We start from the raw sequence: 22073 nt of genomic DNA on the forward strand, positions 1-22073 counted from the left end.
ATCCAGCCCCAGAGCTCAACACAGTAGAACCAGTACATAATCTTTTCCTTTAAATCATTTTCAATCACTATACAAAGAGGCTGTGTTTGAACCAGCTCTGCTTTTGTTATGACAGCTGCTATACTGTCAGATTAGTCCACTGCACAGCTGTTGGCTTAGTGTTTTTTTTCAAAACATGTCTAAACCACTCAGGATTTTGGAACTTTTTTTTTTTTTTTTTTTTTTTTTTTAAACTGCAACAGAAATCATCCCACCAAGCTAATTGCTTAAACAAAGCTGGATATTCATTAGTCTGAAACATAAATGGGAAGTTCAGTTTCATCTTTGAAGAAAACTTCAAAGAACATTACAATAAAGAAAAGGTAGGGACAAAACAGCTGTTAGTACTAAGGAACTCCCCAAAAGGCTTTTTGAGATTATAATGTGGAATGTTGTACTTCAGTAAAAAGAGAATTATGTCTTCTAAGATTACTTCAAACACCTTGATATTCGCATAGGAGTTTCCAAGCAGATCAGAAAGACGAATTCCACTGGTTAGTCAGACAGCGGTTACCGGGATTATTCGTAATTATCTCTAGTATGTAGCTTGATCTGTAGCAAACACATGTACCTAAGTATCAAAGCAGCGCTCAGATTTGCTGCAACACACATTGCTAAGAGTTAGTGGTAGGAGAAGTGGAACAGTATGAAATGTGCAGTTTCAAGGATTTCTGGAAGGTATAGGCTAAATACTGTAGAGGGAGCTGCTTCGTAATTTCAGTAGAGACTGAGTATATGAGAGTGAAAAAACACTGTTCTCTTCAGATCTTGAAAATTAGTATTAGCACTTTTTATTAATATGGGTATTCTTCATTTTTCCCCCAGAGAAACACACTCCTTACTTTCAGTAAACTGGTTGCCCTCTGCCAAATTGGAAAATAAATTCATTTCAGTTCATGGTCTGCATCTTTAGGTCCCTAAACACCTCTTGCAGTCAGACCTGGAAGAGTTTTAAGATACGTCCCTCAGGAGTACCCAACACTAAGCAAAACATGCTGTTGCAAAGCCTTGTAGCTTCTGGTAACTTTAATTTTTGCCTTCCAAAAGTAATAGTACTGTACGTCATCGTTTTTGATCCACATTTTCTGAACTCTGATCAAAGCGTTTACTTTCATCTGTCTTCCCACAGCAGGTTAAGAGGGCTTCCATTTATCAACTGCAGAAGCTTATTCTCAAAGTGTCCTTGTGGAAGCTAAAATACATCATTTAGAACACAAACAACATTTACTGTGCCAGTAAACTTGTTTTTGCTGAATTCTGACTGCTGGATGCCGTCTCATTTACGGGGAGAGCTAAAAACCCCACTATTACCTTTACAGGAGTTGATTTTGTTTTGAAAGTCACTTTAGCCTTTCCAGAGGAAGGCAATATCCTCTTTCTCACTCAGCCCCTTCCCCAGGCACCCCACATTCATACGCTTTAGGTCACATTCTCTACAAAACCAAGCGTAATTCATTTAATGCGTACACAGCATTGGTCCTGTTGCGAATCCAGTTGGCTGTCACTCACTTTGCATGTTGACTTTCTCTGGGCTGTGCTCATCTGTGCTTTCTTCCGGCCGTTGTATCAGCATGTCAGTTGTAGTCTCGGCCATCTCTTCCAAATGCACAGCTTTTGGAAAAAAACAAAAACCACACATTTAGTGGAGATGCTTACCATGGTTTGAAAGACATCTGTCAGCATTTATCCTCTTGCCTCACAGATCACATACACTTAAATACAGACGTGTTTAAGAAAACTTTGGGATTCCTGCCACTGTTGAAATGGTTTCTAACTGCTTCACAATTCCATCCCAAGATTTCAACACCTTCTGCAGCATTTTCAGAAAGTTAGCAGCAAATTACAAGTAACGAGTTGCATTTAACTGATAACTATGTGTAATTAACAATTATATTTAAACCGAATAATATATTGTATACGCAAATTGAGAGTTTTCCAGAGCAGAAACAGAGGACATCTACGTGCCCTACCATTTTTTACTGGAATGCATCATGCAGAGATGAAGCAGTGGCAAATTACCTAGCCACTTCTCTACACATGGAAAAGTACAGAATATCCCTTCTAGCTCAGATTTTTCAGGGTATTTTAAGACCTTGGAAATGATCTGTTTCCCCTTGTTCATTCTCATTCTATATCCTTTATTTGTTCATCCAGAGTGCTTCTGCAGCAAGATTTTATTTTCTTTGCATATAACTCCCTGCAGCAGCCTTCATTTAGTTTATGCCTTCAGTGCTGAAGGTATTGCATTCAGCTAAGTGTAAAAGAAGCAATACAGATAGATTAAATACAGCCAAATAACACTACCAGAACTAAAAGGTAGATTGCTTATGTTTATGTGACATATCGTAAAAGGGAAAAGGCATGTAAAATCCACAAATCAAAAATCAGCTTTGTTGGGGCTTTATGAATACAATAGGTTATTTTCAGCAGTGCTCCTGCAGCACATTTCCATATATATTACAGACTAAATGAATCACTTCTAGCACAGAAATATTGTGCACAATTGCATGCAACAGCTGCTCTTTCACGCATCGGTCTCCTGTGACCCGATTTTGATTATAAAATGCGCCATCCTGATTGGGGAGGGGAATAAAAAACTCCAGAGAGCAGACACTGCTCATTTTAAGGAGCAAGAATCTTGCCTAAAGCCACGCCTCATTTGCTTCCCCTTATGAGAGGAAAGACTTCAGATCTGCTCTTTATGCCTTTCCAGACTTTTATGGAACAACGCTCTTTCCTCACTCTACACTAGTTAGCAAAGCAATTGGGACAAGATTAAATGAAACAGCTTCAGTGGCATTCAGTCTTTGTTTCCATTTCTGCACGGCAGCAAGAGACAGACAGGTACCAACCTCGGGAGATACAAAATCCTAGTTGTGGGCATATACAAACATCACTAGCAAATACTGGGATGAAAGGTGGTTTAGGAAGATGAGGTTTTTATGTAAACCGAGCTGTTTCAGCATCAGCACTCTCTTCATTAGAGCCTCTCCAAATGTTGGCAGTTTTCCCATTTAATTTCTCAACATCCCCTGACAAATGTTGGGAGGAAACCTCTGGAGCAACGCAGGAAAAGCTGGCAGGCAAGCCCCCATCACAGGGCAAAGCTGTTCACCCCCAGGCACCATCTCAGGGATCCCTGTTTATTAGTTAACAAAATATGGGAGGAAAGAAGATGGGCACATCCCCCAGCAGATCACAGTGGGAACAGATCAAGTAGATCCCAGCAGATTGCACTGCAGTCCATGCAACAGGCTAACTAAAACCACACCATGAATCTTAACACCAAGCGACCTGGAAAGTACAACCACTTCTCAGTGCACCGTTTCTAAGGGAAAATAAAGGCCTTGCACAGCACTTTAAAAGCTGTTTCGTTAATTTAATTAAGAAACTGCAACTCACCTTTGAGTTATATACAATTACTTCTATTATTTGTGTGTTTTCATAGTGCATGGCACATCACTACAGCACAGTTGCACATTACAAGATGATTTAAACCACGTAACCTCCACTTAAAAAACATCAGTGCGGGCCTAAAGTCTGTGCTTAGATTCACATTCACTTTTCCTCTGGTGAGATTAAAGGATAAAAATAATGTTAACGCAGTAAGTTTGATTTCTGCAAAGGTTCTGTCCCACTGGTGGGATTCTTTCACACAACACTTATCCCCTAGCAGGCTGAACCACCTGCAGTAACTCCCTATAAAGAACACCTGAAGTGCTCAGCAGCTTGCCCTGATGCGAGGGGAAGGTCGCTGTTCTGATGGACTGCGGTCTCAGCTGTGCTGACATCAATTCACAAATGGGGATGTTTACCCAGAAAACAGTACTCCAGTATTTCAGAATTAACTGTTTTACCTCTTCACATGGCCAGGTGGAATCCAATGGCTGGGGAGATGTTAAGGGGTGTCCCTTTCCTGGAAGCCCTCACCCTGTGATACAGCATCCGTGATCACTGTGACATCGGAACTTCCACGGCAACCAGCAGTGAAGTCACTGGGAAAGAAATTTCATTGAAAAGGGGAAAATTTTTCTACTGGAAGAACAAACGTTGGAACTGTTTTAAGAATCATATGAGTGATGCAATTAAATGTATGTGAGAACAAGCTAATCCACATCATCTGTGGATTCAAAACAAAATTTGAAAGTTACAATCAACAATTTTTGGAGGAAGTCCAAGGTGATACATCAAGAAGTGACAAGTCTTTGTTTTGTTGTTGTTTTTTTTTTTTTTTTTTTTTTTTGAAGGACAGAAAGAAATATTGTACTGCGGATAAAGGCCCAAAATAGCACAATGAATCAGTCCCACGTGTGTTCCAGAGGCCGTGGTGGATCACCAAGATCACCCATGTGGCTGGGAAGGGCGCAGTACAGCAGAGATGCAGGACACCGCAAAAAAAACACCAACGACAATTAAGAGATTAAAGGGATTTATTTAAGTGTCAAGGTGAAGAGAAGCAAGAACATAAATTGGAAACAGGATGACTGGATAAATTCCTGCAGATAGGAAAGAGTTTTTATAATGTAATGAGAAAAGCAAGAGACTCAAAGCCTCTAAGGAATAAGCCCAGCTCCCAAGGAACACACGACAGGGAAGATGTTTGCATTGTGCCCCTCTCAGGCAGCATTAGCTGGCAGAAGGCTTCAGAAGAAAATTGTGGCAATGCTATATACCTATTTAAAACAGTAAAAGACAGGAAACGGAGCGTGGAAAGCCATTTTGAAGTGCTGATATTCCCTCAGCTATGCACTACCCAAGCTCACTGACAGTATCTCATACTCGAAGAGGTTTTAGTGAGGAAAATGTAGGAACTGACACTTTCTGCAGAACTCATTAGAGGGCCTTTTACCCTGAAACAGACGAGTATAGACTTCTAACAAGGAAAAACATTTACTGAGCACCTGGCATTAAAATACGCATGCAAATAAAAAGCCATTTGGTTACAATTTCTTTTTTAAATACCAAGCAGATAACTTTCATTTTAACCACAACGTGATGTTTAAACATATCCTGCAGTCACCTTATAAAGGGCTTTCATATTGCATGTTTCAGTGACCACACTGTTGTGGATAATGCTTCCAAATATGAAGTGTTTTTTCACCCAGCCATTTTTTCTTAATTAAAATCGTATCAGCGTAGGCAGCGCAGGGTAATCAAAATAAATAGAAGTTGAGTTTTCTGTCATTTTTCTGGTACTGATTTTTGAAACAAAGGTAATCTTTGTGGAAAGAGAAGCTCGAAGGCATTGTTCTTGTGTATTATGATGAAACAACGAATTTCCATGGAAAAGGCACTCAGAAAAGAGGCAGTGAACAGAAAGGGATCCAGACCAAAGGAACTTGGGTGTGCACAACCGTAACTTAACTCATGTTAGAGGGTAACAACCACTTGGAAGCTTTATGTATTATTCTGGGGGAAAATAAGTTTATTTGAGGTGCTTTTGCAGTTTTGTAGGACTGTTGACATCTCATGCAGGTGGACGGGGGCACCAGGCTCCAGTCTGCGGCCTGCCCCAGGCCCTCAGTGGGGCGAACCAGAGAATCCAGCCCCACTGCGGGTCCCTGGGCCCGGCCCACGCTGTAAACTCCGGTTCCCAGTCCCCGCAACCCAACTCGGGCCCGGCTGTGGCCGCACGGCCCCGGGTGTAAAATGGATCCCCGCAGGGGAAGCCGTGACCCCGACGTGATTCGAACACGCAGCCTTCTGATCTGGAGTCAGACGCGCTACCGTTGCGCCACGAGGTCTGCGAAACCACAGCCCCCGCCTGCCTCCAAGAGCCTGCGCGCCTCCCCGCGCATGCGCGCCGCCGCCGCCCAGCGAGCTGCCCGCCAGCCTCAGCCGGCCACGCCTACCCGCGGGCCGTACCACCGGGGGGAGGAGAAGAGGGGGGGCGCTGCGCGGAGCCGCCTGGCGGAACCCACCTGACCCTCACCCCTCGGCGAGAATCCCCCCCCCTCACGTGGTCCGCTCCAGCTCCCGCGCTCGTCACTCGGATTTAAAGGGGCCGCGCCACGTTACATGCGATGAGTTGGGGCCGGGTGCGCGTTCTCAGCGGGTGCCGCTTCCCCCATCCCCGCCGCCGAGCCACCCCGCGGGGCTCATCCCCCCCCTCCCCCGCAACGCTTTACTGCCCGCCCCCTCTCCCCATTCGCACGTGTAAACGGGACCCGGCGTCACTCCGGCTGGGGGCGGCTCGGGGGCTGAACACGGGTTTGTTCCAGCGGCCGGGCACGGGGTGGTGGCAGGGGCGGGGGGACAGAGGGACAGACGGATGGATGGACGGATGGACGGCTGCTACACGCGCGGGTCTCGGGGCAAAACCCAACAGCGACCGGACAGAGACAGAGAGTGGGGTGGGAGTAGGATAGGATAGGATAGAGCAGAATAGAGCAGAATATAAGATGATAGGATAGGATAGGATAGGATAGGATAGGATAGAATAGAATAGAATAGAATAGAATAGAATAGAATAGAATAGAATAGAATAGAATAGAATAGAATAGAATAGAATAGAATAGAATAGAATAGAATAGAATAGAAGCAGGATATACGATAATAGGATCGAGCAGAATAGACCAGACCGGGACAGGATAGGGTAGGGTAGAGTAGGGTAGAGTAGAGTAGGAACAAAGTAGGGTAGGATAGAATGGAATGGAATAAGAGAGAAGAGAAGAGAAAAGAGAAGAGAAGAGAAGAGAAGAGAAGAGAAGAGAAGAGAAGAGAAGAGAAGAGAAGAGAAGAGAAGAGAAGAGAAGAGAAGAGAAGAGAAGAGAAGAGAAGAGAAGAGAAGAGAAGGATAGAATAGCATAGATTAGAATAGGATAGAAGTAGACTAGATGAGGATAGAATAGAAGCAGACTAGATTAGGATAGGATTGAACCGAACAGAACGGGGTGGATGGGATCAGATCAGCAGGCCAGTCTTTCAGAGCAAACCACAGCCGTGACGTGCAGATCATCTATAATTTACAGCACAATCTTGCAAACTGGGCACGCTACAGCAGAGGCCATGGGGCTGGGTGTGTTTGTTTGCAGCTCCAGGCCACCCGGTGAGCACCGATGGGGCAGTCCCGATGGGGCAGTCCCCACCCGTGTCCCCGTCCCCATCCCCGAGGTTTGCCCATCCCAGGTGCCCCACGGCAGCGGTCGAATTTCAAAAGGATTTCAATTTGTACTACCGAGGAGGAAAGGGAATTGTATTTGTATTGAAACCAGCTCAGGGAAGGGCAAAGCTTGTTGTGTAGCAAAACCCCCGATCTCCAAACGTCTGTAAAACCCATACTCCAAAAATTGTCCGAAATCATTTGGCGTAGGAAATACGACGGGGACAGAGCTGCTCTGTGCGTGGATACGTGCGCTCGTTTGCAAATGCCACGTTTATCTTCTTGCATGGCTTTCCAGAGATGATCATTTACCGTGCGACAGCACACAAGGCTGACCTGGTCTGCTGTCTCTCCGAAGTAGAGAAAAGTCATTTACTGGCATCATGAAAACAGCCTAAAAATAGCCGGTTTCTATGGCTACTGGGGCTGGGAGACTCCTGAGGAACAAGTCTGGGTAGGTCCCTTCGTGATGAAATCCAGGCAGCGGGATGAAAGGGAAGGACAATAAAGGAGGGTGAATGCTTTGATCCTCTTCAGACACCGCTGCGGAGCCGCTGCAGAGAGAGTTCTGTGCCTTGCGTCTGCCTGGGAACTGCAGTGATCAATACGGGCTTATTAGGGGGGAATTAGGCAAATTGGCTGGATCTAGCCCGATCCCAAGGCAAACACCTCCAAACGGGCAGCGCTTTGTTGAGCCAGGGCGTCCTCAGGGCCTGCTGCACGCCTGTCGGTGCCTCCTTCTGCAGGGTTTGGTTCTGGGGACGGGTCTGAGCTGCACTGGGGAGAAGTCTGGGGGTGTTGGGGTCCCGTCCAAGCTCATCTCCTTACAATTAATATTTTTGTAGCCACCTCACATCACTGTACAGGTTGGTTTGCTGGATTTATGCCAGCATAAAGCGCAGGTGGGTTCGGCCTGTATCTTTACACACGCAATGAACTTCTGAGCAGGGATTAATTCGCAGCGGTTCGAGCCCACGAGTGCCTCACCTGTGTGGTCAGCACGCTTATTTTTTTATTATTGTTTTTTATTTTGACTCTGCAAATCAGTATAAAAATGCATTCAAGAACCCCGGTGTGGTGTCCCCGACCTGCACCCTGGCCTGGGTTTTCTCCCTGCTGTTTCCCTGTCCCCAGCAAAACCTTTAAGAACATGGCAGAGGAGCTCGGGCTGCAGCTTTTTCCTCGGCTCACCTCCTGCCAGGTGCACGTGCACCCTTCCAGCTCGCTGCCCAAACCTCTCTGCATCCGAACCAGCTGCTGGTGCTCGGTCCCCTACCCTGCTCCCGTCGTGCAAACACACATCTGTACTGAAGTGAGCCAATATTTACAGAGGGGACGCACTCGGAAGGGAGCCTGAGGCAATGCTCTGGTTATGTTGATCATTAAAACTGATTTTTCCCCACACTCCCGACTCCCAGTCCTTAGCGCGGGCGGCTGCTCATTGCAGACGATGCTACGGGCTCCATCCCCAGGGCTGGTGCGTGGTTGTCCCTGCCTGCTGAGGGATTTCTCCCGGCCCTTTGGCACTGGAGGGGAAGCTCAGGGCGTGCTGGAAGGGGCCAAGCCGTGTCCCGTCCGTCCCCAAAGCCCCAGGCACCGCGGGCAATGGGCAACCTGCCAGGGCAGCCCCCCTCCTGCACCCTGCCCCTGGATGCTTTCCCTGGTGTAATAGGATTAAGGAAGGATTATTGCTAGTGGGAATAAATGCATTTTTTCAGGAGCACCACTCTCCTCTTCCTGAGGAGCGATGGTGGTGGAGGCTCCCTCCATAAAACCTGGGAAGCCGTGGCACGGATGAGGCTCGTGTCGTGCCAGGGGATTTGCAGAGAGCCCAGTGGTGTGCAGGGTGTAACGGAGAGGACAATTTGCAGCCCTTGCACTTCTGCACACCTCGCCCCGAGGGCAGCCCCAAGCTGCTCAGCACCCAAGACAATTTGGCAAGGGCAGTGTCAGGCTCCCTGAGGGTCCCTGTGCCTTCCTTCCTCTCCGGAGGGTGGAGAAGCCTCGGAAAAGCTCTTGGAAACCACTGGAGGGACAACTCCAGCTTGCAGCTCATTGCCATTGGTGCTGGTAAGATTTAGCTATTACGGTCTCACTCATGTGCAGTCGCTTCTGGAGTGGAGAAGCGAAAGCCGGGTGGATGAGCCAAAGGCGGCATGTCTGTCACTTGGGAGAGCAAGAGGAAATCCCGAACAAGAAGCAAAATCCCAGCGTCTGAAAATGCCCAGGGTTGTGCAAATGTGGGGGAGACAGAAAGAGACGGGGAGAGAGTGTTTTTCTTTGACAAGAGCTGTCGAATTCCCAGCCTTCGCAATCTCAGGAGCATATGCTGCCCTGCCAAAATGCTGCCATTGGGAAGAGGAGAAGAAAAAAAAAAAAAGAAAAAAAAAAAAAACAACAACTTTGCTTTTTGCCCACTTCAAATTTGTCAAGTGGAAGCTGACAGCAGCAAGGGGCGAGCAGCAGCGCAGGGCGCAGCTCTTGGCAGGTTCGCTGCAGAAAAGCGAGGGGCTGAGCCTGGTGGGAAACAGCGCGCGGCTGAAAGGACCTTCACCATAAAGCCCGAGGTCAAGTCATTATGACGGGGGGGGGGATCAAAAAGCACCACGAGCCGTTTATGAACACAATAGAGGTCAAGCCAGGAGCAAAGCATTTTGCTCGGAGCCACGGTGGAAAGCATATTGTTGCTCTGAGAGCTCCATCCATCCAGGGAGGTGGAGAGCTCTCCTTAAAAATAAATGCAGCTGGGGTGGTTTAGCATTCGTGCTGCACCTGGTTAATTCCTCGGGTCTCCGAATGCACACGGAATGGGTGTGGGTGAGCGGCTGCCTGTCTCCCATCTACATCCTGCATTTGTTCCATGCCTGTCTCAGGACCTTTTTGCTGGAAACGGGAATGCTGGAGATGCAGGGACAGCCTGAGCAGGCGCAGAGTGAGCACAGCTCTTCCAGCAGAGCTCCCAGCTCGTCCCTTAGCACCCAGGGGACACCCCCAAGCCCTGACGCACCCCCCCCGACACACACAAGGCTCCCTTGCAGGGCTGCTCTCAGTGCAAAGCCGAGCACCCAGCCCGACACAAGATCTCAGCACGGTTCTTGGCTGCAGATCTTCACCTGCCAGACCTTGATGGGTCTGCAAGCAGAGGTTTAGCACCGAAGGTTACACCGTAAGGAACTGGGCCACCCCCCCCCACCAACCCCACAGCAGTATTTTAGCCTCTGCAAAACCTGGCAGAGAGAAGCTGCCCGAGATTTCTCCCAAAGCTCTGCTTCTGATGGGCTCCCTGGAGCACACGCCGGCTGCCAGAACATCCCTGCTGCACCGACACGGGTCAACCCTGCTCACACCCTCATTAGTGGGGACCCTGCATGTGTCCCCCCAGGAGCCGGGCACCTTCAGCCAAGCCAAAACGTGGGTGCATAGGCATTAATCTGAGAGGCTTCGGCTTCCCTCGGGGCCTTGACAAAGCTGTTCCTCGTGCGCTGCCTAAGTAAAAGGCTGATGCAGCCTCAGAGGCCCCAGAGGAGACATTACAGCCTGCACTAACCGCGGCATTTTCCACCGATCCGTGCATGCCGGGCTGAAATCTGCTGAGCTCGATGGTGACAAATGACAGGGCCAGCTATCCCGGCTGGCCATCGCATGGCAGATACCCTGCACACCTCCTCTCCTGCTGAAACCAGGAGCTCAGCAAGGAAATCCCCAGCTGGGAACGCTGCCCTGGGGCTGCACCGCTGCGTTCCCCCAGCTCACATCTCCTGGGCTGGAAGAGGGGAGATAAAAAGTGCCCCGAGCCCCCCGACCTTGGGGATGGTGCATGGGGACCACGCGCTGCCCTTGCCCCGTGCCCGCTCCCTGCCACCCCTGTGTCCCACATCCATCAGCTGTGTCCCACCGCAGCGGGCACCCAGTAGGGAGGATTTAAAGCTCCTCGTGTTATCGGTGCTCCTGGCCGGCTTTTTGTGCTCAATCCTTTGGATAAGGAAAATAAAAGAATGGTCCTGTTGGCTCTGGGTGTTGGCTGAGCCAACAGAGCTCCAAAGGGGAGCTGTCACTGGCAGCTACAGCTCTGTTTGTTAAGGGCAAATCTGCTCTGAGAGCACCGGGTGAGCCCTGGAAAGGTCAGGCTGGTTAATCACGGGGGGAGGATTTGCTCTGCGAGCCTGCTCATCCCCCGCTGGGACCACGGGGGGCTTTGTGGGGGTGTCAGGCTGCTCAAATCCATGCGCCCCCATGCCGGGGGCTTGCCCTCCCCGGATTTACCCTTTCCTACGGGCTGTCCCTCCTGGTTTTCGGCATGTCTTGGAAATGAGAGCACCGAGGCCACGGTAGCTGCCTGCTCCTGAAATGAGATCTCGAATTTTGGGTGCGTTTAGGGCCAGGGAGGCAGGCTGCAGCCTGTCCCGGCATCGCAGCACCAAGACCCCAGCAACATCCCCAAATCCGTGGGGGCTCTGACAGTCCTTGGGGGCTGGCTGGGGGGGTCTCTGAGCAGGGACATCTGTGAGACGCCTCCTGGAAGGCACAGCATGCAGGGAGCTCCTGTATGGCTTCAACTCTAGGTAGGAAGGACACACAGACAGGGGAGAGAAGAGAAGGGGACCCTGGGGACCTTGGGGACAGCAACAAAGCACAGGGTGAAGGTGGCAGGAGCAGGACCAGCCCTTGGGGTGAGCATCCCCTGCCTGGAAGCCGCAGGCATTGCTTTTAGCCCCTGGCTGGGGGGGTCTCCAGACAGAGAAGAGAAACACCAGCAGGAAGAGTTTAAGGGTTTCTGCTCTGCAGGACAGGTTTGTGCTGGAAATGTCCCTGGAGCAAGACTCCAGTGCCTCAAGCTGGGGGCTGCTGGCCCCTTTGCCAACCCAGATCAATCCCCCGCTGAGCCACATCGCTCAGGGTGGGTGTCACCACCGTGTCCCCTCAGCCCCGGTCCCACGGGAGCTGTGTCCAAGCCGGCCGGTGCGTTTGGTGTCCCCAAAATGCTTCGGTGTGCTGCAGCCGCGGGGCCAGGCACAGCCAAAGCGTGGAGAACGGCTTCTTGCAGTCCCAGGCATTTTTCTTGAGAGTTGCTTAAAAATAAATAAATAAATAAAAAATTAAAAGTACAGCTCGTTTTTAGGTTCTGCAGCAGCGAGACCGCTTACCACCCCAGGCCAGCCTCCCAACACTACGGCCCCAGGAGGGGCAAGGCCTGGCCCTGGCTGCTGAACCCCCCTTGGGGTCTGTCTGTGTGCCTTGGCAGCGGGCTCAGGGGGGAATCCTCTGCCCCATTGGGACCCAGGTGGCATCCGACAGCGGCCGTTGGGGTGCTGAGGGCTCGGGGGGGTCCGTGCAGGATGGGTGCAGCACCCAGGTAATGTCCACAACTCCTCCTTGTGCCTCTGGGTGCGGCCATTCCTCTGCTTCGGCTCTCTCCTGGCCGGGCAGGTCTGTGGGGAGAGAAAAGGAGCCGGGCTGCAGGCAAAGGGTGTTGGAGAAGATGATTTCTCTCCCTCTGCCCACCCTGAGGAGCAAAGCCACCCGTGCTGAGCATCTCCTCGGGCACAGCCCCCAGCCCCCTGCCAGCCCCCTGCGCCTTCCCACCTGCGGTCCCTGGTGAGGAGAGAGGAGAGGGGGCACCAAATGTGTCCCCCCCAGCAGCTCCGGTGTCCTGAGGCCTGTCTGCTCCTCACACCGCCGTCTCCTGCTCCGCGCTGGACTCCTCCTTCTTCCTCTTCATCTTGCAGAAGCCATGGAGCCCGCAGAAGCAGGCGAAGGTGAACTGGGGCATCCCCCAGAGCAGGAGAGGTGTGGGGACACCCCAGGAGACCTGGACGGGGACAGGGAGAGGTGGAGAGATCAGGGCAGCTCCTGCAGGTGCCCTGCAGGGGATGCGCGAATGGGACAGATCCCCCAAAATCACCCGACTGGAACCAGGCTCGAGCCAATTCCATCCCCTCTCTGCTCTAGGGGACAATGGGGACAGACGTGGGGACAGCTTGTGGGGCCTGATGGGGATTTGTGGGCCCCGGGGGCTCAGCTGAGAGCAGCATCCGCTGGCGTTGTGTCCATTTCCAAAAGGATAAAATAATGCCCCAAAGCACAGCCCGCATTACGGCCCAGCAGCTGCAGAATGTAATTATGCAAACGAAAGGCTGCTTTTTTAAAATAAACAACAGATACTGGCAGAAATACCATCTGAAAGTGAAACCTTCGTTTTCTCCCTGTTTTAAATGGTAGCATGGTTTGCAGGTTACCAGCCCTAATTTTGCCGGCAAGCTGTGCCCAGCACCAGTGGGAAACATCCTCACCACATCGCCCTCCAGCCCCATGGGAGCAGAGACCCCAGCACCGCCAGCACCACCAGCACGTGGGCTCTCTGCAGAGCCCTAATTCAGCGTTTATTCCCCAGCAGCACCGAGAGGGAATAGCTCAGGGCCTCAGTTTACCTGTCTGTGAAATGGGCGCAATGGGCAGCGCTCAGGCTATCGAAGCACCAGGTGGAAATCTGGTGCATGAGACCCAGAGAGCCACAGGCACTGAGGGCAGCGAGCAGAGAGAAACCCTGGACAGTGGGGAGGGGGGCACTGTGCAGCCCCCCAATCCCACCACCCTCACCCTAACCTCTCTGCAGGTTGGAGTGATTCAAACCCCAGCACAGACAGTGGGGAGAAAACCAATTGTGGGGGAAAAAAACAAACCAGGTGGGGCCCGTGAGCCCTTCCCGTCATGCAGGGGGGATGTCCACCGCCTCCCTGCCTTCCCCCCTCCGAGGGGCCCAGCTGCAGCACAAAGCCAAGGGCAGCAGCGAGAGGTTTAATTCTCTGCCCCCCTCCCCAGCCATCTGGGTACCTGCCCAGCAGCTCCCAAATTCAATCAGGCTACCTCTGGAGCTCACAAATCACGACAACAGGCTCTTTAATGAGTCTCCCGTTCTGAATGGCTTCCCAGCGTAGCGGCAGGTCCCCGCGCCTCTCTTTGTGCTGTTGCTTTTTGTTGGGAGCCTGAGAATGGGATTTGGGAGGGAGCGGCTGGGGCAGAGGGGCTGCGAGGGGCTGCTGCACCCTCCCGGCTCTGCAAAGAGCTCCAGTGGGAGCAGAGCAAAACCCCTCTGCCTGCAGGGAGGGGGAAGCCTCAGGGACCAGTCCCTGGGTGGGCACAGTGTCTGGATCCGGCACTGCACACCCCCAGGCTCATGCAGAGCTCCCCACCACAGCATCCCACCCTGCCCAGCACTTTATTCATTGGGGGAAAACGCCTGTGGCAGACCCCCCAAGAAGGCTGGGTTGAGCCATACCTGGTCCCCCCATGCCCGTCCCTGCAGCCCCGTGCCCTCCACGTCTCCCCGTGCCCTCCACGTCTCCCCGTGCCCATCCGTCCCCACGCTGCAGACACAAAAAACAAAACAAAACAAAACAAAAAAAACCACCAAAATCCTGGGCGGTCGGGCTGGCAGGACCCCCGTGTCCAGTAGGGAGCTATTGATATATTTAGAGGAGCTTGTAACGGCGAGGCTTTTCAGGCTGACCCTCTGCCTCCCATTCAGGCAGCGGACAATGATGAATGAGCCCCGGAGAATAGAGGCAGCCCAGCTGAGGCTGGCGCTCCTGTTCTTCTTGAAAAGGTAGAAAAAGGATCCTGAAGGAGCAAGGAATAATTAAAAAATAAATGAACTGGCTTGGGCAGCGATGACAGAAGCCCTGCTTGATTTGCAAGGGCTGGGCATGCTTCACAGACCCATGCTGCCCTTTCTATTCAAGGGAGAAGATCCTTTGGATAAAACTCGGCTGCAGCAGGGAAAATGCGAGGAACATTAAAAATGTAAAGCTAGAGAATTCTCTTTAGTCAACTGCATAACCCCAGGCCATGTTTGTCACTGTCACAGTGATGAATTGGGAGCTGTCTGGAATCAGCATGCTCACTTTAATAATGTCACTTTCCCTGGACCCTAAAAAATGTCTTTCCGAACCAGCTGGACAGAGCCAATTCCTTAGCCCGGCAATTACCCGTTTCCCTGGGTTCTGCCTCGCATCCAGGCAACTCTCAGCAGCGCAGGCGAGGTGGGAAATCTTCTCTCCCTCTCGCCCAGCCCCAATTCCTCCCCTCGAGAGCCCGACACGCTGCCCTGGGCCCAGCACATCACGGTGGGGACGGGCTCAGGGTGGTGGCTGCTGGGTGGCCCCGGTGGCCACGGGCACGGGGAAGGCACGCACAGGATCAGGAGCCCACGTTTTGGCTGATTTTCTTACTTTCCTCTGCCCCAGCTTTGCTTTTTTTTTTTTTTTTTTTATTTTCCCCTCCTGAGAAATGCAGTCGAATTAACTTTTAGCTACATGGTTGAAAAAAAAAACATTAAGTTTTGCATTTTAAGCCCTGAATTTCAAAGCTGCCTTTTGCCGCCAGCATGTCGGTTTTTCCTGGGAAATGGGATCATTTGCAATGGAAATCGGCCCCTTTTATTTTTTCGCAGGAACTGAATGCAATTAAACCGTTTGTAACGAAACGTAGAAAAGTTCCCAGAAATTTTATTCCCTTTGCCTTTCATGACAGCTAGTCTGTCCACCTCTACAGCCAAGAAACGATGGATGGTTGGGGGGGGAATCTCAAGCCTGGACTTCTAAAAGCTGCTGTGCAGATGCTCAGAGGAGTGCCCTGGGTGGCAGAGCCATGCTCCAGGAGCATCCATCCCTTCGAGGCACCGCAGCACCACGCAGGGCAGCTGCTCCCTGCGCCCCTTTCCTGAGCATGGGAGCCCTCCCCACGCAGCACCCATCACACGAAGGGACTCAAACCCTTCCAGACCCTCGCAGCCACAGGATTTGCCCAATTTGTCTGTATTTCAGCTGAGCTTTCCAAGCCATTATTTCCTAGGGCTGCTTTTTTTTTTTTTCTTTTCTTTTTTTTTTTTTTTTTTCCCTGCAAACCTCGAACGTAGCGCTGCTTACAGCCAAACCTAAGACAAAGCCAACTTCAAAGCAGCGTCTGTAACGAGCAGCAGTGCATTAGAAAGCCAGCAACAGAGGAGACGAGACCGGGCTAAAGCTAACCTGAAAAGAAGCACCATCCCTTTAAGGAGAGATAATGAACGGAGAGGCTGTTGCTTGGCATGTTTGCAGAGAATCGCTAATTAAAACATCGCTTCTGTAAAGTATGCTGATCCCATTGATTCTTCCCCCCACACAGTTAATTTGCTGCTAGGAAGGCAAAGTCGCAAGGGTCCTCATTATAAAAATTTCACTGGCTGCAGCTAATGGTTGTAATTAATAGGTGCAATAAATTTCAAATGGGCAGCCAGGGTGTTCATTAGCTGTGGGCTGACTCAGCACCGGTGGCCTCACCAGTTACTAAATAACCCATTTCCAAGCAGCCGGGAGGAGGAAGGTGCTCGGTGGCACCACCGGCACATCCATAATTCCCCACCAAGAGCAGAGCTGAATAAATAATTCCCAGCAAGTCACAGATTTATCTCGTTTTGTCTCGTTCCTGAATCGTCCAGGCAAAGCTCCCCGAGCTCTGCGCCAGCTAACTGGGGGCAGGTTTTCTCAACAGCCGTGCGGGAGCAGCCAAGTGACCTGAATTTTGTGTGGGATCAGCACTCGAGGAAATGAGCTCTGAAAACCCAAGTCCTGCAGGAGGACGGGCACACCTCCTTCCTCCCAGCTGCACTTTGCTTTCAGCTATTTACCCCGCGATTTCCAGCGCTGCGAGGAGAAGAGAGCCGGGGTGCCAGCACATCCCGACACCCCCATGGAGATACACCAGTGCTTGCTTCTCCATCTGTGTTTCTACCCCAAAAAAAGCCACTTTCTGGGACTCCTGCTTTGGAGCATGGGTTGGATGGTGATGCAAGGAGCAGATGAATGCCTGGTGACAATACCCCAAGCCCCGATGAGTCCTTGCATGACGCGCAGACCCGTGCGTGCCCGCTCCGACAGCAGCCTGCATGGACGTGCCATGGCTCTGCCCGCCGGAGATGTGGGCTGTGGCGTGTTCAGGAGTGTCCTGGTCCCGTTCCTGGCAGCCTGCACCAGGGCTGGGCTTAAAACCTGCCCCAGTCCCCACTGAGCATCCCCCTCTGCTCCCTTGGGATCCCCGGTGCCCAGCCCCATGTGTGCTGGGGGCGGCCAGCGAGGTGCTGGCATCCCACGGAGCCCCATCAGGGCTGGGAGCTGTCACAGCTCTGATTAAAAAAAAATAAATAAAATAAAACAGCAACAGCTTTTCACTTCGTTATCACCTGTCTGTAATTAAAACGTTCATAATTGGCACTCTTTCCCCTGGTTATCTCTCGGGACTGGCATCCTCGGGGCTGGGTGACCCAGCAAGAAGCTGCGGTGGCTTTCCCAGCGCAGCGTTACGCAGTGAGCTGGGCACGAGCCGGGTGGCTCCCACGTGCCCAGAGCCAAAATTACGGCTGGTGCCATGCTGGGGGCGAGGAGGGACGGCCGGGGCCGAGGCTGCAGCACAGGGCTGTGTGTCGAGGCATGCGGCTGCGATTTTTCCTCCCTGCAGGGCAGCACAGAACAAGCCCCGACCTCGCCCGCCGCCAGCTCGGGGGTACGGCAGCTCCACACCCAGAGGAAGCCGGGGACGGTGGATGCCTGTCTCCTAAATGGCAGTTATTATCTGTAATTAGTGACTTGTCCTGCTCCCGGGAGCTCAGGAAGGCGCAGGAGGGCTCTGGCTGGGCACGGGAGCTGGAGCTGCCCGGGAGCACCCCTGCAGCCGCTCGTCCAGCTCTCTCCTCTGGACCTGGGATGGGATTTTGGTCCCTGCCTTTGTGAAAACAGGTGTGTGCTGAAGTCCTCTAAGACACTTTGAAAACGCCAACCCGGCCTCCTGTTCTATTCCACGCTGTGAATGTTTTATAACACAAGAGCAGAGGGGTTTTGCTTTGCTGCCTTGTACTCTCTGGGGTTTGTCTTTGCAGGCTTCCCCCGGGCAAAGGGAGGCTCTGAGCAGGGATTTTCACAGACCCAAAAGGGAGCACTGAGAACCCAAATGGGGGGAGCAGCTGCCAGCAGCCCTGGTCCCCGTGTCGTGCCCTGGGACGTGGGTAGCTGAGGCTGTGGGGATGGAAAGGTGCCGGGAGCTGCCCCAGGGAGCTGGGCAAAGCCGAGCCCAGAGCTCACCTGATGCTGGCAGCATCTCCTCTCCACGATGGATCCTGTCCAGGGGTCCCTGCCAAGGCCTTTTGCACAGCAGAGTTTGCACAGAAACGCTTGTCCCATGCACGCCTCCCCCCCTCGCCTCCTGTAAGCCCGGTCAGATGTCCCTCTGAGGATCAAACAGATGGAAAAGCAGGAGCCAAATCGTGTTGCTTAAGCCTTTGTGCACTGCCAGGGAGAGCTGGATCTGCCCAGACAAGGGCGAGAAAGAAGGAGACCTGGCAGAAAGTCACCGGCCCCGGCTGCTGACCACCAGGCGCCGTGAGAAACGTGCCCACAGCTGCTTCCCACCCAGGCTGCCCTCGGATCCAGCCCTCACCAAACACCGGCGCGGTACAGAGCCGCTCGTGCTCCCTGCGTTTCTTTCCTTCTTAACGCCTGCCTTGCTAAAAGAAAAATCAATAGCATAAAGGGTAGTGAGAGCAGGTCTCGGGGGCAGCGTTTCCAGCTGGCGCTCCGCAGACAGGCTGCCAATAATCCCGTTCTGAGCGGCTTTGCGCAACAGCCACCAAAATATTAATGGGAGCCGCGGCTGCTCCAAGGCAGGCTCAGGTTCTTCCCTGGCTCCTCGACAGTTGGAAGCAGCCGAAGCTTAGGAATGGGGTCTAAACCTAACACCAGCAGCCCCAATTGTGGAGTGCAGGCTCCATATCCACGAAACGAAGCCTCCAGCACAGGGACCATGGCACCTGCGAAGGCGCGAGCACTGCCTGGAAAGGATTTTCTCATCACTTTCCCAGCACAACATTTTGGGTTGGTGGCGAAACGGGACCTTCCATGGGGTTTTGGTTCTTTTGCAGTATTCTCCTCTTCTTGCCAATTAATTATCGGAGCGACGCCCTCACCCCTGTCTTCCCAGCCTGGACTCGCACCAGGGCCAAGCCATGCGTGGCCGACGCAGGATCTGGCCCTGCTTGGCATGAATGGCTCGGGGCAGCCATTGTGATTGGTGAATTTTCTGAATGAGCAAATCCTCATTAAAAAATAATTAAAACAGCCTGGTGAGATTGGCTTAATTCCTTTCATTTTGACTGATGGTGTTTAGTTTTGATGATTTATGTGCCACAGCCTTGCCAGCTCTCATGCTTTCATTGTTGAAACTCATGGGATTTCATGATTTTCTTCCTTCCACACCTCCTTGAGTCATGGGATTACAGCTGAATCTCAGCTTTCATTTTTTTCAATGACTATTATTTTTAAAGATGCATTCCAGGCTGGTGAACTAAACTTGAAAGCCTGACACCTAATGACTCAAAGCTCAGGAAGTGAGAGAAAAAAAAAAAAAAAGAAAAAGAAAAAAAAAAAAAGAACAAAAATCCCTGGCTTCCTGTGCGGTGAGGTGCTTTGTGACCCCCTGCCGTTATTCGGGTGCTGTTGGAGGTGGTGGGGCCAGTGGTACATTGCCCTCCTCTCCCACCCCATCCAGCACCCGTACCCACACCCATCCTGCATGGCTCCACCGCGTGCTGTGCTCGGAGGTGCTGCCCATGTGGATTTAGAAAGTGCAAATTTAAAAATTTACCAAGTTCTGCCTTTTTCTCATGCTCCCTGTCGCCCTTTCCCATCTGATATCCTGGGGGGTGGCAGGGACAGATCAGGGGGTGCCTGCATGGCACAAACCAGGCTCTCCGTGACCCCCTGGCTCTGCAGCATCCCCGCTCCAGGGCAGGGCGTGCTGGGAGGATGGGGTGGAGGTGTGGGGGCTTTTCTCAGCCACCCGCCACCCCCCCGGTGAGGGACAGCAGACAAAAGCAGAAAATGGGCTTCTGCCATCACCTGGCGGCTGTGCCCGCGCCGCTTCCCCGGGCGCCCCTTTGGAAATGCCCCTGGGGTCCCCGCCTGCCACTTTTGTTCTGGGGGGCTGCAGGTGGGGACGCTTTGAACCGCGTGAGAAAAGCTCGCTGCAAAGAAAGGCTGCTCCCTCCGCAGCGCCGCGGAGCGCCCTTTCAGCCCCCTGAATGGGGACGACGGCGCCTGAAAGGCCGTGCCCCCCGCCATCCCCGGCCCCTTTTGTCTGCCCCTCCGCTCGCCGCCCCCTGCCCCATCCGTCTTGCTAAACCTCTAAGGCCCCGCAAGGCTTCAATGCCCCCTTTCACTCGTTATTTGTTACCAAATAAATATGGGTGATTAAAAAGGGATCAGGAGTCCGTGTGGTTTGCAGAGGTGCCTGGAAGGTGGAGTCCCTCCCCTGCGTAGCCCATGGCTTTTCGCCCTACATGAGTTAGGAAAAGCAATCACATAGGAATAAAAAGCCATAGACCACAGCAGAGGGCTTACCGAGGATAAGCCAGCAGTCTTTGGGGAAAGAAAAGGAAAAAGGGAAAGGAGGGGGGGTGGGGAAAGCAACCCCCCTGTCTAAGCTGTCACCAAGAACCTGCTCCCCCTGCGCTGACCTATAAATCCAAGGAAACCCATCCAGCCCCCACGGCCTCTGCCAGGTCACCTCTCGGCATCGCTCCGGCCACTGCGGCGTCATCCCCAGGGTCCCTGCAGGATGGCCATGGCCACCCCTGCCAGCTCTGTCTCCCAGGCAGGGACCTGTGGGTTCAGGAGCCTTTTTTGCTCCTTACACTGAGTTAACCATGCTTGCAGGGCCAGCAGCCCCTTGCAGCAGAGGTGCTTAAAAGGCAGCGTGCCCAAGGAGCAGAAAATTAAAAGGTTTATTTTCCCTTTGCCAGTGTCCTGGCTGAAGCTACTCCTTATCTCCTTTCTAAGTGCCGTGTGTTCCCCATCACATCACTCTGTGCTGCTTTTCAGGATCCCAATGACCCCGATAAAGCTTGAGTTGGAAGCCAGGCAGCGTTCTGGCTGCAAAGGGAGCAGCAGAGGTGCACACCTGCAGACCAGGCACCCCTTCTGCAGGGTACCGCAGGTAAATCCCCTTTGTCAGCAAGGGGGAAGGAGCTGGGATCAGGGTGCTGCTGCGCCCTGTCCTGTAGCTGTTTGGGAAATGGGACCCTGAGGGCTTTGCCACCATCACTCAGCAGCAGAATGGGGAACAAGAGCTGGCCCTGGCTCACCTGGCAGCGTCACGGGCAGATGCGCCGTGCGCAGGGAGCCGAACAGACCTGCCTTTGTCAGGGGAGACAAAGGGCTAAAGAGAGCTCTGGCTGCAGAGCCGCCTGCCGGGGGGGGGGACCTTCCCTGCTGCCTTTTGGGGGAACCTCCATTGCTCCCCCACCTACCCCGAGGCAGCCACTGGAGAGGCTTCTCAGGACAAGGTGCCACATTTCACGGCGAGCAGCTGCTCCGGGCAGCTCTGCCGAGAGCCCGACACACACCTCCTTGACCTTATTCTTTCACAAAGCCTCTGCATCTCCCTGCACCTGGGGGAGCTCCTCTGGTGGCCCCCAAACTGCCAGCTTGTGCCTGGAAAGATGCTGGCTCCTGCCTTCGTTCTCTTCCCCTGCCCAGCCTTGGGCTTGCTCAGCAGCAGCGGCTGTGAATTGCCAGGAGCTGGTGAGGTCAGCTCTGCTGCTGAGCCCAGGAAAGTCTCTTTCTTGTTGCCTAAGCAAGAATCCTGGGGACACTGAATGTTTCTAAAACTATGCAGCCACCAGGTTTGGAAGGGGGAAGCGTTCTGCACCCTGCAGCTTGGGAGAGCAGCGACCAGGACTTTGACCTGCAAGCCAAACTTGTGAAGCACAGGGTGGCTCTGAAGTGCCGTTTCCCAAGATATTTTCTCCTTGAACTCCCGCGTGTGAGTGGCAAGAAGAAAAGGCCACCGTGTGCCACGCTCCGTGACGCAGCCACCCTCGTGTCCCAGCCCCTTGCCCTGGATGTAC

At 52.5% G+C, this 22073-nt stretch overlaps 1 protein-coding gene across 1 annotated transcript; it reads right to left on the reverse strand.

The window, feature by feature from the left end:
• Window positions 1-12809: 12809 nt before the first annotated feature.
• On the reverse strand, window positions 12810-12911 carry BLACAT1 (BLACAT1 overlapping LEMD1 locus; the record flags this gene model as incomplete). The annotated part of the gene is made up of 1 exon (XM_084302058.1): window positions 12810-12911. One exon carries the CDS (start codon window positions 12909-12911, stop codon window positions 12810-12812), a length of 102 nt encoding a protein of 33 aa, XP_084158184.1.
• Between the last annotated feature and the right edge of the window lie 9162 nt (window positions 12912-22073).

The sequence above is a fragment of the Netta rufina genome (assembly GCF_964035555.1).
Source record: "Netta rufina genome assembly, chromosome: 26".
NCBI classification, from domain to species: domain Eukaryota; kingdom Metazoa; phylum Chordata; class Aves; order Anseriformes; family Anatidae; genus Netta; species Netta rufina.